Source organism: Carcharhinus amblyrhynchos, chromosome 10 (genome assembly GCF_965287045.1).
Source record: "Carcharhinus amblyrhynchos chromosome 10, sCarAmb.v2.hapA, whole genome shotgun sequence".
In the NCBI taxonomy this organism is placed as follows: Eukaryota; Metazoa; Chordata; class Chondrichthyes; order Carcharhiniformes; family Carcharhinidae; genus Carcharhinus; species Carcharhinus amblyrhynchos.
In genome coordinates this window covers 73,894,566-73,908,477 of record NC_137333.1, presented here as the reverse complement: position 1 = coordinate 73,908,477, position 13,912 = coordinate 73,894,566, and the positions used below count along the sequence as shown (strand labels likewise).

General features: G+C 43.8%; 1 protein-coding gene across 7 annotated transcripts in view; it reads left to right on the top strand.

Moving 5' to 3' along the window:
* LOC145349065 (spermatogenesis-associated protein 13-like) overlaps positions 1-13,912 on the top strand; it is a 288,754-nt gene that overhangs the window by 105,064 nt on the left and 169,778 nt on the right. Inside the window, exon 1 of one of the 7 annotated variants that reach the window (XM_080197347.1) lies at positions 6,330-6,391. The exons of the other annotated variants lie outside the window; for them this stretch is intronic. Within the exon in view, the coding sequence (XP_080053473.1) occupies positions 6,359-6,391 (33 nt within the window). The 5' untranslated portion in view covers positions 6,330-6,358. Of the gene's footprint in view, positions 1-6,329; positions 6,392-13,912 lie in introns of those variants that run through there. 7 annotated transcript variants of the gene reach the window in all.

Here is a 13,912-nt window from a genome sequence, read left to right as displayed (position 1 = left end):
ACATTGTACTCCATCTGCCAGGTCCTCGCCCACTCGCTTAGCCTATCTAGATCCCTCTGCAGACTTTCCACACCCTCCGCACAATTTGCTTTTCCACTCATCTTTGTGTCATCAGCAAATTTCGACACCCTACACTCAGCCCCCTCCTCCAGATCATCTGTATAAATGGTAAATAGTTGAGGCCCCAGCACCGATCCCTGCGGCACTCCACTTGTCACCAACCGCCAATCAGAATAGCACCCATTGATACCAACACTCTGCCTCCTACTAGACAGCCCATCCTCTATCCACGCTAACACCTTACCCCCAACTCCATGCCCCCTAACCTTCTGAAGCAACCTTTTGTGCGGCACCTTATTAAACGCCTTCTGAAAATCAAGAAACACCACATCCACTGGTTCCCCCCTGTCTAGCACACTAGTCACATCCTCATAGAAATCCAATAAATTCGTCAGACACGACTTCCCCTTAACGAATCCGTGCTGCGTCTGCTCTATCAAACAATTCTTCTCAAGGTGCCATGCTATTTCTTCTTTGATGACGGATTCCAGCATTTTTCCCACAACAGACGTTAAACTAACCGGCCTATAATTCCCTGCCTTTTGCCTGCTACCCTTTTTAAACAGCGGCGTAACATTAGCCGTTTTCCAATCTTTCGGCACTTCTCCGGAATCCAGCGAGGTTTGGAAAATAATCATTAAGGCATCCACTATCACCTCCTGCCGTTTCCTTCAGAACCCTGGGACGCATTCCATCCGGTCCTGGGGACTTGTCCACCATCAGTCCCGCTAGTCGATCAAGCGCTACCTCTCTAGTGACAGTAATCGCATTCAGGCCCTCAACTCCTACCATCCTTCTATCTTTAATACCTGGCAAACTATTCGCGTCCTCCTCCGTGAAGACCGAGACAAAAACTTATTTAAGGCCTCAGCCATTTCCTCATTCCGGCCCCCCCCCCCCCCCCCCCCATCCTCTAAGGGACCAACATTCACTCTAGCCAGCCTCCTCCTCTTTATATATTTATAAAAACTCTTGACTACCCTTCTTTATATTTAGTGCTAGTTTTTAGTGCTAGGTGGTAGCACAGTGGTGTGCAGTTGAGAGGGAATAGCCCTGGGAGACCTTGATGTTTTCCTAGGTCCCCATGAAGTCTTGTGGCATCAGGTCAAATGTGTATGGAAATCACCTGCTTGTTACCGTCCATTGTTTTCCCAGATCGCTTGCTTGCATGCACACCAACACACAAACTCTGCTATCAATCAGGGTAGCATCCTAGGCTCAGTGATCTTCAACTATTTCATCAGTGACTTTATCTCCATCATAAGGCGGAATATTTGCTGATTGCACGTTCAGCGTCTTTTTTGACTCCTCAGGTGCTGAAGCAGGCTGACTCTATATGTAGCAAGACCTGTCCAGCATTCAGACTTGGGCTGACAAGTAACAAGTTACACTTGTGCCGGACAAATGCCAGGCAATTACGATATTGACATTCGGTGGCATTACCATCACTGAATCCCGCATTATAAACATCCTGGAAGTTACCGTTGATTGAACAGGCAAACCATAGCTCCAACATCAGGCCGGATGCTGGGAATTCTGTGGTAAAAATACACCTTCTGACTCTGCAAAGCTTGTCTACCTACAAAATATAACAATGAATGTGCTGGTTATACTCTCCACTTGTTTGGATGAGTGCAGCTCCAACAGCATTCAAGCACAGTACCATCCAGGACATAACAGCCTGCTTGATTGACACCCCATCAAGCATCTTCAACATTCATTTCCCCCAGCACTGAAACACAATGCCGCAGTATGTATAATTTTGCATAATTCATTGCAGCAACTCAGCAACACACCTTCTAACCCAAGACCTCTATCGCCACAAAAGACAAGAGCAGCAGATGCATGGAAATACTACCACTTGCAAGATCCTTGTCAAGCCACCACCCCATCTCCATTCTGACCCACCAAGACTGCCAACTTTCATTTCAGTAATATTGCCTGACTCCACCCTGGTCTTATTTCGTCCATAATTGAAACCCTCTTACAGGCTTCTGCTACTTCTGGCATGAACTGAACTAATACTTTCCTGGCTGGCCTCCCATCTTCCACCCAACATAAACTTCAGTTGATCCAAAATTTTGGTGCCTGCTCAAGTCTTGTAGCAAGTCCAGTTAGATCCCAGTTGAGCCAAGCCTTGATTTTAAAATGCTTATCCTAACATTAAGATGATTTAATGGTTGTATCACATAAAATTTGCACTGAAAATAGCAGATGTTTTTTAAGAGTTTCGTGGAAGAACCGGTAGGCCTCATGCTCGTAGTCATACTGTACAGAAGAGACCTTTTGGCCCAGCCACTAGTTTAATGGTTAGAGTGCTGACCTTGTAAATCAGGGCTCGTGAGTTCAATTTTTGCTGGAGCCCGTGGTTGAACTCAGTACCATGTAAACTGTGGAGAGGACGCAGAGAAACTCAGAAGAGATCCCGACAAATTAGATGAGTGGGCGGTGGTGCACGATAGGGTATAATTTGGCCAGCACAGTGGTTAGCACTGTTGCCTCTCAGTGCCAAGGACCTGGGTTCAATTCTGGTGTCAGGTGACTGGTGCATATTCTTCCAGTGTCTGCTTGGGTTTCCTCCAGGTGCTCCGGTTTCCTTCCACAGTCCAAAGATGTTCAGATTAAGTGGATTGGCCATGTTAAATTGCCCCTTAGTGTCAGGGGGATTAGTGGGGTAAATAGTGGGATTATGGGGATAAGGCTCGGTGGGCCAAATGGCCTCCTTCTGAACTATAGGGATTCTATGAGCAAGTCTGCACTGTTAAAACTACCCTAAATCTACATTAATTCCATTTTCTAGCACTTCACTCATAGCATTGAATATTATCACATTTCAAGTGCTCATCCACGATGAGTTCCCCACCGCTACTAACTTTCCAGGCAGTGTGTTTCCAGATTCCCACCTTGGTGAAAAACCTTTCCCTCAAAATCTTACTGTGGATTTCACAGTTAAGGAATGATGGGAGCGATTCTACCGTCGCGACCTGCAAATTTTCTAGTGGATCCAGTCCGGAGAATTGTGTGTTGGCTATTTCACAGGAATCTCCCAGAGCCAGGGAACAAGCGCAATGGGGACTGCGCTGGAACTGGCGGGAAGGGAGGTAAGTGATTTTAATCTGTTTTAAATATATTTTAAATGTTGTCATCAGGCCTGGCATGGAACTTGGCAGGCCCAGTAGCTTCTAAAATAGGTTTAGAGTAGCTCTCCACATTTGGGGAACTAGTGGGAGACCTCACCGGAGTGAAAGGGGGGGGCAATCAGGCCACCCCCACCCCCACCCCCCCCCCCACCCCCCACCCCCAGGGAGTTGGGTGGTGCCAATGGGCATGGGCACTCTGGCAGTACCAGCCTGTGCCCCGGCACTGCCCACACGGTAAAATGCCCATGCCGGGGAGGCAGTTTGACCCTTGAACATCGAGCAGTGCCAAGGGGGTGGGGTTATTGTGGGTGGGGCTGAGGTGGCGATTGGTGAGGGGGTGGGGTCCTGCTGCCACTCTGCATGGGGATCGGTCTGGGCTGGAGAGGTGGTCTGCTGGTGGGGAGGGTGGGTTTGCCATGGTGGGGGTACTTGGAGGATCACCACCAATGGGGGAGGGGGGGTGGGTGGTGGGTGGGCCGGACATCGGGGCATTCTGGGATGGGGGTTGGGGCCAGCCCAGGAATTGTCGGGAGTCACGATCAGGATGGGTGAGAGGAGCAGCAGTGCAGTGGTCCCAGGCTGGCCAATGATTGAGCTGGCCAGCAAAGGGAAAGACTGACAAATTGGGGCCAGTACGCATGCACAGAGTTCTGGAATTGTCAGCCTCTGGCGCGAATAGGCCGCGCTCCCCCAAGTTTTTAATGAGATTCACAACTCTGACCTCTGCAATGCACAGAGTGTGGAGATTCGGGTCTGAAATTGCACGAAAAAACAATCGTGATCTAGACCAGTTTTCTTGCCAATCCAGCACTTTTGGGAGAATTGCCTGATGTTTCTAATAGCTTCACACCAGTTTAGATTTTAAAATCTCTTCTTTCCCTCGTTTGTGGATCACTCTCATTTAAATGCTGGTTTTTAAACACATTCCTTTTTGAAATGCATAGTTTTTCACAGCTTCTTATGGCCATTGTGTAATTCAATTGAACAGCCGATTATCTCAAATTATTTCACAACATTTAAACAGAGTTCACTGCTGCACCTGGTATTCTCACCTGATTAATCATTCGTTTTCTGATTCCATTGGATTTTGGTGATGTAAATCAGGCCTATTTATTTAACAGGTTTAAACTTGGATCGAATATGCAAGTATTTGGGATAAATGAGATGGTGATTGGAGCCACCAAAAAAGAATAGTTTTGATCAAGTACCAAAAAAAAGCAGCTGGCAGGTCAGACAGTATCATTCTTGTTTCCTTTTAGTGTCTGCTGCATTTTACCTTTTTTAATCATATGGTATATAGCAGCTGAGACCAAAACTATTTATTGTACAGTAAAAAGCTGTTTTCAATTAATTTAGGGGATTTGGGCATTGCTGGCTAGGGCCAGTATTTTTCCCTACACCTAATTCATAGAATCCCTACAATGCAGGAGGAGCTTATCGAGCCTCGCCGACTTTCCGAAATAGCATTTGACTAAGGCACTATTTCTGTAACCCAGTGTATTTACCCTGCTAATTTATCTAACCTATACATCTTGGGATACTAAACAGAAACTTAGTACGGCTGCTCATCCTAACCCGCACATCTTTGGAGCCCTTGAGAATGTGAAGATAAACTGCCTTCTTGAACCTCTGCAGTCCAAGTGGTACAGGTACACCTATAGTGCTGTTAGGAAAGGAATTCCAGGATTTTGACTCTAACGGTAAAGGAATGGAGATATCGTTCTATGTCAGGATGGTACGAGGCTTGGTGGAGTGCTTGCAGGCGGTGGTGTTCTCATGCATCTGCTACCCTTATCATTCTAGGTGGTAAATGTCTCAGGTTTGAATGGTATTGTCGTAGAAGCCTTGGTGTGTTGCTGCAGTGGTTCTTGTAGATTGTACACACTGCTGCCACTATGTTAGTGGTGGTGGGAGTGAATGCTTATGGATGGGGTACCAATCAAGTGGATTGCTTTGTTCTGGATGTTGTTGAGCTTCTTGAGTTGTGGTTGGAATTGCACTCCTGACTTGTGTTTTGTCGATGGTGGCTAGGCTTGGGGAGTCAGGAGGTTAGTTACTCACCACAGGATTCTTATTCTGTGATCTGTTATTGTAGCCACAGTATTTATATAGTTAGTCCAAATCAGTTTTTCATGAATGCTAATCATCAGGCACTTATAATAGTGGATTCAGTTATGTTCATGCCATTAACCTTTGAGGGGCTTTGGTTAGATTCTCTCGTTGGTGAATGTCATTGCCTGGCATTTTTGTGACGTAGTGAACCTTGCCACTTGTCAGTTCAAGTCTGAATATTTGCCCAGGTCATGCTGCATTTAGATATTGACTGCTTTGGTATCTGAGGAGTCACAAATGTACTGAACATTGTGCAGTTAACAATAAACATCCCCACTCCTGACCTTATGATGGAAGGAAGGTTATTGGTGAAGCAGTTGAAGATGGTTGAGCCTAGGAACTGCCTTGAGGAATTCCTGCAATAATGTCCTGGAACTAAGGTGACTGGTTTCCAACAGCCACAACTGTATTCCTCTGTGTTCGGTCTGACTCTAACCAATGGAGAGTTTTCTCCCCGTTTCCCAATAATCTCAGTTTTGCTAGAGTTCCTTCTTGCCACACTGTCAAATGCTGCCTTGATGTCAAGGGCAGTCACTCTCACCCAAACTAAGCATCAGTAAGCAGGTTATTGCTAATAGCACAGATGACCTCTTCTGCCACTTTACTGATGACCAAGAATAGACTAATGGGGTGGTAATTGGCTGAGTTGGATTTGTCCTGCTTTTGGCATACAAGACATTTGAGCAATTTCCTGCATTGATGGGTCAATGCCACTGTTGTGTACAGATGCGAAAATGGCGATAAGGCAAACTGAAGGTTGGAGTATGATTACACTTTAAACAAGCATGGAGAGCTAATACAATTGCATTAATCAATTTATTGATTGGGTTCAAGTAATAATTATTAACAACTAATATCTATATATAACTCTGATTTTTGTCTTCCCCGGAGCACTCACTGACCTGGAAATGATTTTGAATGCCTGAAATTGGTACTGGGCAATGAGGCTGGTAGGACGTGCTAAAATGTGGAGATGCCGGCGTTGGACTGGAACAGCATAGGCTGCAGGATGTTCCGATAAGATTTTTACCTTCTCTCAACTGGAAATGCTCATAAGAGCATTTAGCCAAACCAACCAGGTGATCTATTGGAGCAGCCCATCTCTAACTGATTTTGATGTCACTCATTTATACTTGAAAAAGTATTAATTGCTTTCGATGTGCTTTGGGATAATAAATGCAAGATTGATTTTCTGTTTTTGGATTTATCTCCTATCAGGTTAAAGACATTTTAACTGATTGACTTTCAGGAGAGGTGTCGTGGTATTGTCACTGTACTAGTAATCTAGAGACCCAGGAAAGTGCTCTGGGGACCCAGGTTCTAATCCCACCAAGGTATATGGTGAAATTTGAATTCAATAAAAACCTGGAATTAAAAGTCTAATGAGGACCATGAAACTATTGTTGATTGTCGTTAAAACCCTAATATTCACTAATACTTTTAGGGAAGGAAATCTGCTGTCTTTGCCTGGTCTGGCCTACATGTGACTCAAGATCCACAGCAAAGTGGTTGACTCTTAAATGCCCTCAGGGATGGGCAATAAAGTCAGTGGCTTCCATATCCCATGAAAAAAAAGTACAGTTACAGGGCCCAGTAAAGTAATGACAGATGACTAGCATATTTACTGGTGGTGCATGATGGCAAATATTAGCCAAAACATTAAATTCCATTGGAATCTACAACTGGAAATGTTTGCAGATTAATGGGAGTATTGTTTTAACATGATAGACAGTGTGTAAGGTTCCATATTATTTGACTAAGTGGTGCACAAAGACAAGGGTGTGCCTGGTTTTTTGGGGCTCAATGTATAAATAATTTATATGACGTTATTTCTACCAAATTAAGTTACCTTATGAAAGATTAAATCCACACAACCCACAATCTATTTGGGAAAAGATATTTTATTTGACTTTAACAACAAGGATCAGACAAAATGTCTTTCAAAGTGGTATTTCTTGCATACCGTTTTTGAGACAATAGCATTTAATTCTGGTGACATTTCACAGACAATATGTTGGAATGGCCCCATTCATATAAACCCAGCAAGGGTGGTTGGTTGCAGGGGTTGCTGTACTTGGCAGTATCAGATTTGACTGGCAGCTCAATTGGTCACCTGAGGTGAAGTGCTGGGAGTGGAGTGGTCATGGAACAGATCTTTGGCTGTTGAGTTGAAGGACACCTGGTCTTTTGAAAGCTACAATGAAAACAGACTCTAAGGCTCGTGCTGACTAGTTTCGATGATCTTGCTACTCTGTAAAATGAATGTAGCCTGTTCGTAAAGATAAAGCAACAAGGCTGTATTTTCTATGTAATGGGAATTGTTTAAAGTTTATTATTTATTTATTAGTCACAAGTAAGGTTTACATTAACACTGCAATGAAGTTACTGTGAAATTCCTCTAGTCGCCACACTCCAGCACCAGTTTAGGTCAATGCACCTAGAAATCATACAGTACAGAAAGAGGACATTGGGCCCATTTTTAAGTCTGCACTGAACACAATCCCACCCAAGCCCCACCCCCACATCCCCACACACTTTACCCACTAATCCCTCTAACCTACACATCTCAGGACACTAAGGGGCAATTGTATTAGCATGGCCAATCAACCTAACCAGCAGATCTTTGGACTGTGGGAGAAAACTGGAGCACCTGGAGGAAACCCACGCAGACATGAGGAGAATGTGCAAACTCCACTCAGACAGTGACCCAAGCTGGGAATCGATCCCAGGTCCCTGGAGCTGTGAAGCAGCAATGCTAACCATTGTGCTACTGTGCCGCTGTGTCACTGAAAACTGTATTTTGTTAGTGCACATATTGTGTGTAAAACTAGCTTTGCTGGTTCACACAGACCTTGTCTCATTGATCCACTTTCTCTGAAATGGGAGAAATGCAAAAGCGGGATTACTGTACCCAATGCAAGGAGTTCTGTTATGCCCCCAGTTCTCACACATCATGTTACTAAATGTTGGCTAGTAAAAGTAAATTGTCAACGTAAGATGTGAAACGTGGATGGTATTGACATAAAATCTGTGCCAGTGAGACAACAGTACAAAGAGCAGATCTTTGAAATTTTATGGACCTGTAAATTTTCAAGAGGCCAAGTGTTGACTATGGAACAGAAACAAAAACTGTGACTAAGGAACATTACTACAAATAAGACCCTGTTGCCCTGACTCCATGTGCAAGTTGAATTTGGCCCTGGATTGCAGTTTGAATGTTATCTTTATTTGTTAAATTAATTTCCATGCTAGATTATTTTCCCCTTTTGGAAGTGCATAGATTCTGAACAAAACGTCAAGGGACTGCTCAGATATCTTGTCTAATAACACACATAATAAATGATTTAAATACATCATATGGAGTGTTTCATATTTACTGAGTTCTGTATTACATTTTTGAGTTGTTATATAGTATCCCTGCTGAGTGGTGTATTCAAACTTCAGCCTGAAAGGGTAAAAACTGAATTGTCAGGAGTTGTACATTAATGTTGATTCTGTGCCCTTTGTACTAGGTTGAAGTGACCATTTTTATGGCCCTAAATGGATTTTTACCATTAAGTTTTAAATCATTTGAAACCACCCTGCTTTTGGCAATGCAATGTATTAGGAGAGGTTCTGTGAATTAACTTCCAGAAGAAACCTGCATAGAAATGTGATTACACAGAAATGGGAGGTGACTGTTTTAACTCAAAACTGAAACTTGAGTTGTGCAAATACACAGCAGTCTAATATTTCACTATATCAGTAGCACAATTGCATTTAGTCCGACTCATTGTTTAAATAAAATGAAAATCAGGTGATACCTTTTAACAGCATGATCTTCTGCTCCATCAGCCTATCGCTAAGGTGTCAAAGCTGAAAATTGCCTCATGATCTTTCACCATTGTTGTTCTGTTTATTGTTGTTGGTTCTCCCACCCTATCTAATTCATGCCTGTTGGCAGTTGAAGACTCAGTATTACCATTGTTAAAAAGGAATGAACCCAGTTTTTGTATTTAATTTTAAAGATGTTCTTACATTTGGTGCTTTTTAAAAAATTCATTTGTGGGTCATGAATGTTGCTAGCTGACCAGCATTTATTGCCCATCCCTAGTTGGTGAGCTGCCGCCTTGAATTGTTGCAGTCCGTGTTCTGAGAGTCGACTCAACGCCATTAGAGAGGGTATTCCAGGATTTTGACCCAGCGACTGTGAAGGAATAGTGATATATTTCCAGTTCTGGGCAGTGAGTGGCTTGGAGGGGAATTTGCAGGTGTGGTGTTCCTATGCATCTGCTGACCTTGTCCTTCTAGATGGAAGTGGTTGTGGGTTTGGAAAGTGCTGTCTAAGGATCTTTCATGAATTGCTGCAGTGCATCTTGTAGATAGCATATACTGCTGTTACTGGAGTTCTATGAGGATGTGTTTAGGGTGGTGGATAGAGGAGAGCCAGCGGATGTGGTCTTTCTAGATTTTCAGAAGGCGTTTGACAAAGTACCTCACAAGAGGTTATTGCAGAAGGTCGAGGGACATGGAGTTGGGGGTAGGGTGTTAGCGTGGATAGAGGATTGGTTGTCAAATAGGAGGCAGAGAGTGGGAGTCAACGGGTGCTATTCGGATTGGCGGATGGTGACTAGTGGAGTGCCCCAGGGGTCGGTGCTGGGGCCTCAGCTTTTTACCATTTATATAGATGATCTGGAGGAGGGAACCGAGTGTAGGGTGTCGAAATTTGCTGATGACACCAAGATTGGGGGAACGGCAAATTGTGCGGAGGGTGTGGAGAGTCTGCAGAAGGATCTAGATAGGCTGGGCGAATGGGCCAGGAAATGGCAAATGGAATTTAATGTTGGCAAGTGTGAGGTGGTCTAATTTGGTAGGAATAATGGTAGGAAGGATTATTACTTATGTGGCGAATAACTGCAGCAGGCGACGGCGCAGAGGGACCTCGGGGTCCTTGTGCATGAGTCGCAAAAACCCAGCTTGCAGGTGCAGCAGGTGGTCAGGAAGGCGAATGGGATGCTGGCCTTCATAGCGAGGGGGATTGAATATAAAAGTAGGGAGGTCTTGCTGCAGCTGTATAGGGCATTGGTGAGGCCGCAGCTGGAGTAGTGTGTGCAGTTTTGGGCGCCGCACCTGCGCAAGGATATTTTGGCCCTGGAGGGAGTGCAGAGGAGGTTTACTAGGCTGATACCGGAGTTGAGGGGATTGAGCTATGAGGAGAGGCTGAATAAACTAGGCTTGTACTCGTTAGAGTTTAGAAGAATGAGGGGAGATCTCACTGAGAGGTATAAGATGATGAATGGGATGGATAGGATAGAGGTGGAGAGACTCTTCCCGCTGAAAAAAGACAGTAGGACTAGGGGGTACAGCCTCAAGGTAAAGGGGGGGTGGTTTAGAACGGAGTTGAGGAGGAACTTCTTCACTCAAAGGGTGGTGAATCTCTGGAATTCTCTGCCCGTTGAAGTGGTGGAGGCTGCCTCGCTAAATATTTTAAGACGCGGGTTGATGGGTTTTTGATAAGAGAGGGGATTAAGGGTTATGGGGAGAGGGCGGGAATGTGGAACTGAGCCACGACAGATCAGCCATGATCTTATTGAATGGCGGGGCAGGCTCGAAGGGCTAGATGGCCTACTCCTGCTCCTATTTCTTATGTTCTTAAGATAAATTTTTGATGAATCACAAGTGCAGAGTTATTTCATTAGGTGGCTTGTTCAATATTGAACTATGAAAAAAGATGGGAAATCGATCTGAGAGAATTGCACTGAGAACCATTAATTAACTTGCATGTTATTTGCTTGTTGGGTTGTAGGTGAATTTCACAGTGACTTCATGTAAGCCTTACTTGTGACAAATAAATAAACTTTAACTTTTAACTTATTGCATTGCTATCCATTTTAGTAACTATTTAATTGGGACATTTAACTTGTTTAGAATGCTTGTACCGTGGTACAGGCTGAAGTTCACATTTCTGAGCATGGTATTTTATTGATTTTGTTGATCATTTGGACTGGTACTATTAGAGTAAGGTGCACTTAGCTTAAAATTTATGGTTTCTAATCTTGGTGGTTGGGGAACAAATTGAGGTTTTTTTCATATGAATGTTTGACATATGCTTAAAGTTCTCATAAAGTTACTTTAGAGAGGCATTATTGAATGTTTTTGTGCATAAGCTGTTTTTTTTTAATTCCAATTCAATCAAATCAAGTCCAATTCAGAGTTTCAACAAGTTGACATTGTCGATCCATGCTGACAAGACAGGGCTCTTACCTCTTGTCTTGGGCTTGATCTACATGATCCAGGCTGATTGGAGTAGGCATAGCACCTCCTCCAAGGCTTGATCTCATTTGCATCTTAGCCAAAAAGCCAAGATGCCGCTTTTTAAAAATTGCTTTAAATGAAGCTAAAATGTAACCTAATGATCCGAACCAAGCGCAGCATGTCGATACTACGCTTCATCTTAGTCAAAAGGCTGAGAAGTGATTTTCATGCCAATAGCCAATCACCGTCCCCAATCTGTTGGATATGCATGAGCTGATGAATAGGATATACTCAATCTCCTAGAAGGAAACAAACATTATTACATGTTTGCACTATAAAAGACCATCATTACACCATTTGCTTCACTGAAAGCAAAAAAGCCAGAATATGAACAGTTGACAACCGTATCCCACTAACTGATAACCAAGTGACCTGTTGATGTGGTTTTAAGCAACGGATAATGCTTACAGGTTAATTCTCATTATGTTGAGCTAACAGAGAATTAGGATTTCTTCTGTAGGGCAAGGCTTGGTGAGTGTTATATGTTTTTGGTTTTAAATTTGAGAGCTTAGTGATGCTTGCAAGCAGAGCTCTGAGAGCTTGTGCTTCCCCCATTGAGCTCAGGACAATTCTCCATATTGCCATCAATGCTCAAATGTGAGACAAAGGGAGCATTCATTATTTTTAGATAAAAGCAAAATATTGCAGATGCTGGAATCTGAAACAAAAACAGAAAATGTTGGAAACCCTCAGCAGATCTGGCAGCATCTGTAGAGAGAGAGAATAGAGCCAACATTTCGAGTCTGGATGACCCTTCATCAGGGCTGATTCATAATTTTTAATCTGTTCACCAGTACGACAACTATAAGCTTTTCCATCCTGTTACTGATCCTCTTCAACAATCTTCCAATTGAGTTAATTGAAAATAGCAAAATTCTTAAATGTAGTTCTGTGTCTCTGTTTTAAATTGATGGCAAGCACTATATCCATCCATGCATTCTCAACAGAAGTAGATTTACCAAAAAAAAATCGGTTTTAATTAACTGATATTGACTATTATATTCATCAATGGAGTGAGAGGCAATGTTCATCAATCAGTAGTGGAATGCATGATAATTACATGTTTATAGTCTAGAATCTAGACTGGTTTACAGTTATAGTGCAGTTGATTGTCATCATTTAAATGGATGGTCTCTGGATTTTTCTGAAACATTTTTGAAGCAGATGCACAATCACTGCTGAAATCCGTTCACCAAAGTTATAGTACATAGTATATCATCCATAACTCTCATCCCAGATCCAACGTGATGGCTTCCGTCATCAAAAAGGAAATAGCGAGGCATCTTGAGAAGAATTGTTTGATAGAGCAGACGCAGCACGGATTCGTTAAAGGGAAGTCGTGTCTGACAAATTTGTTGGAATTCTATGAGGATGTGTCTAGTGTGGTGGATGGAGGGGAACCGGTGGATGTGGTGTTTCTCGATTTTCAGAAGGCGTTTGATAAGGTGCCGCACAAAAAGTTGTTACAGAAGGTTAGGGGGCATGGAGTTGGGGGTAAGGTGTTAGCGTGGATAGGGGATTGGCTGTCAAATAGGAGGCAGAGAGTGGGTGTCAATGGGTGCTATTCTGATTGGCGGTTGGTGACTAGTGGAGTGCCCCAGGGATCAGTGCTGGGGCCATTTATATTAGATGATCTGGAGGAGGGAGCCGAGTGTAAGGTGTCGAAATTTGCTGGTGACACAAAGATAAGTGGAACAGCAAATTGTGCGGAGGGTGTAGAAAGTCTGCAGAGGGATCTAGATAGGCTGAGCGAGTGGGTGAGGACCTGGCAGATGGAATACAATGTTGCCAAGTGTGAGGTTATCCACTTTGGTAGGAATAATAGTAGGAAGGACTACTGCTTACAGGGCGAAAAGCTGCAGCATGTTACAGTGCAGAGGGACCTCGGGGTCCTTGTGCATGAGTCGCAAAAACCCAGCCTACAGGTGCAGCAGGTGGTCAGGAAGGCAAATGGGATGCTGGCCTTCTTAGCAAGGGAAATTGAATATAAAAGCAGGGAGGTCTTGCAGCAACTGTACAGGGCACTGGTGAGGCCGCAGCTGGAGTACTGTGTGCAGTTTTGGTTGCCGCACTTACGCAAGGATATTTTGGCCTTGGAGGGAGTGCAGAGGAGGTTCACTAGGCTGATACTGGAGTTAAGGGGGTTGAGCTATGAAGAGAGGCTGAATAGACTGGGCTTGTACTTGTTGGAGTTTAGAAGGATGAGGGGGGATCTTATTGAGACGTTTAAGATGATGAAAGGGAGGGATAGGTTCTTCCTGCTCAGAAAGGACAGCAGGACTAGAGGGCACAGCCTCAAGATAAGG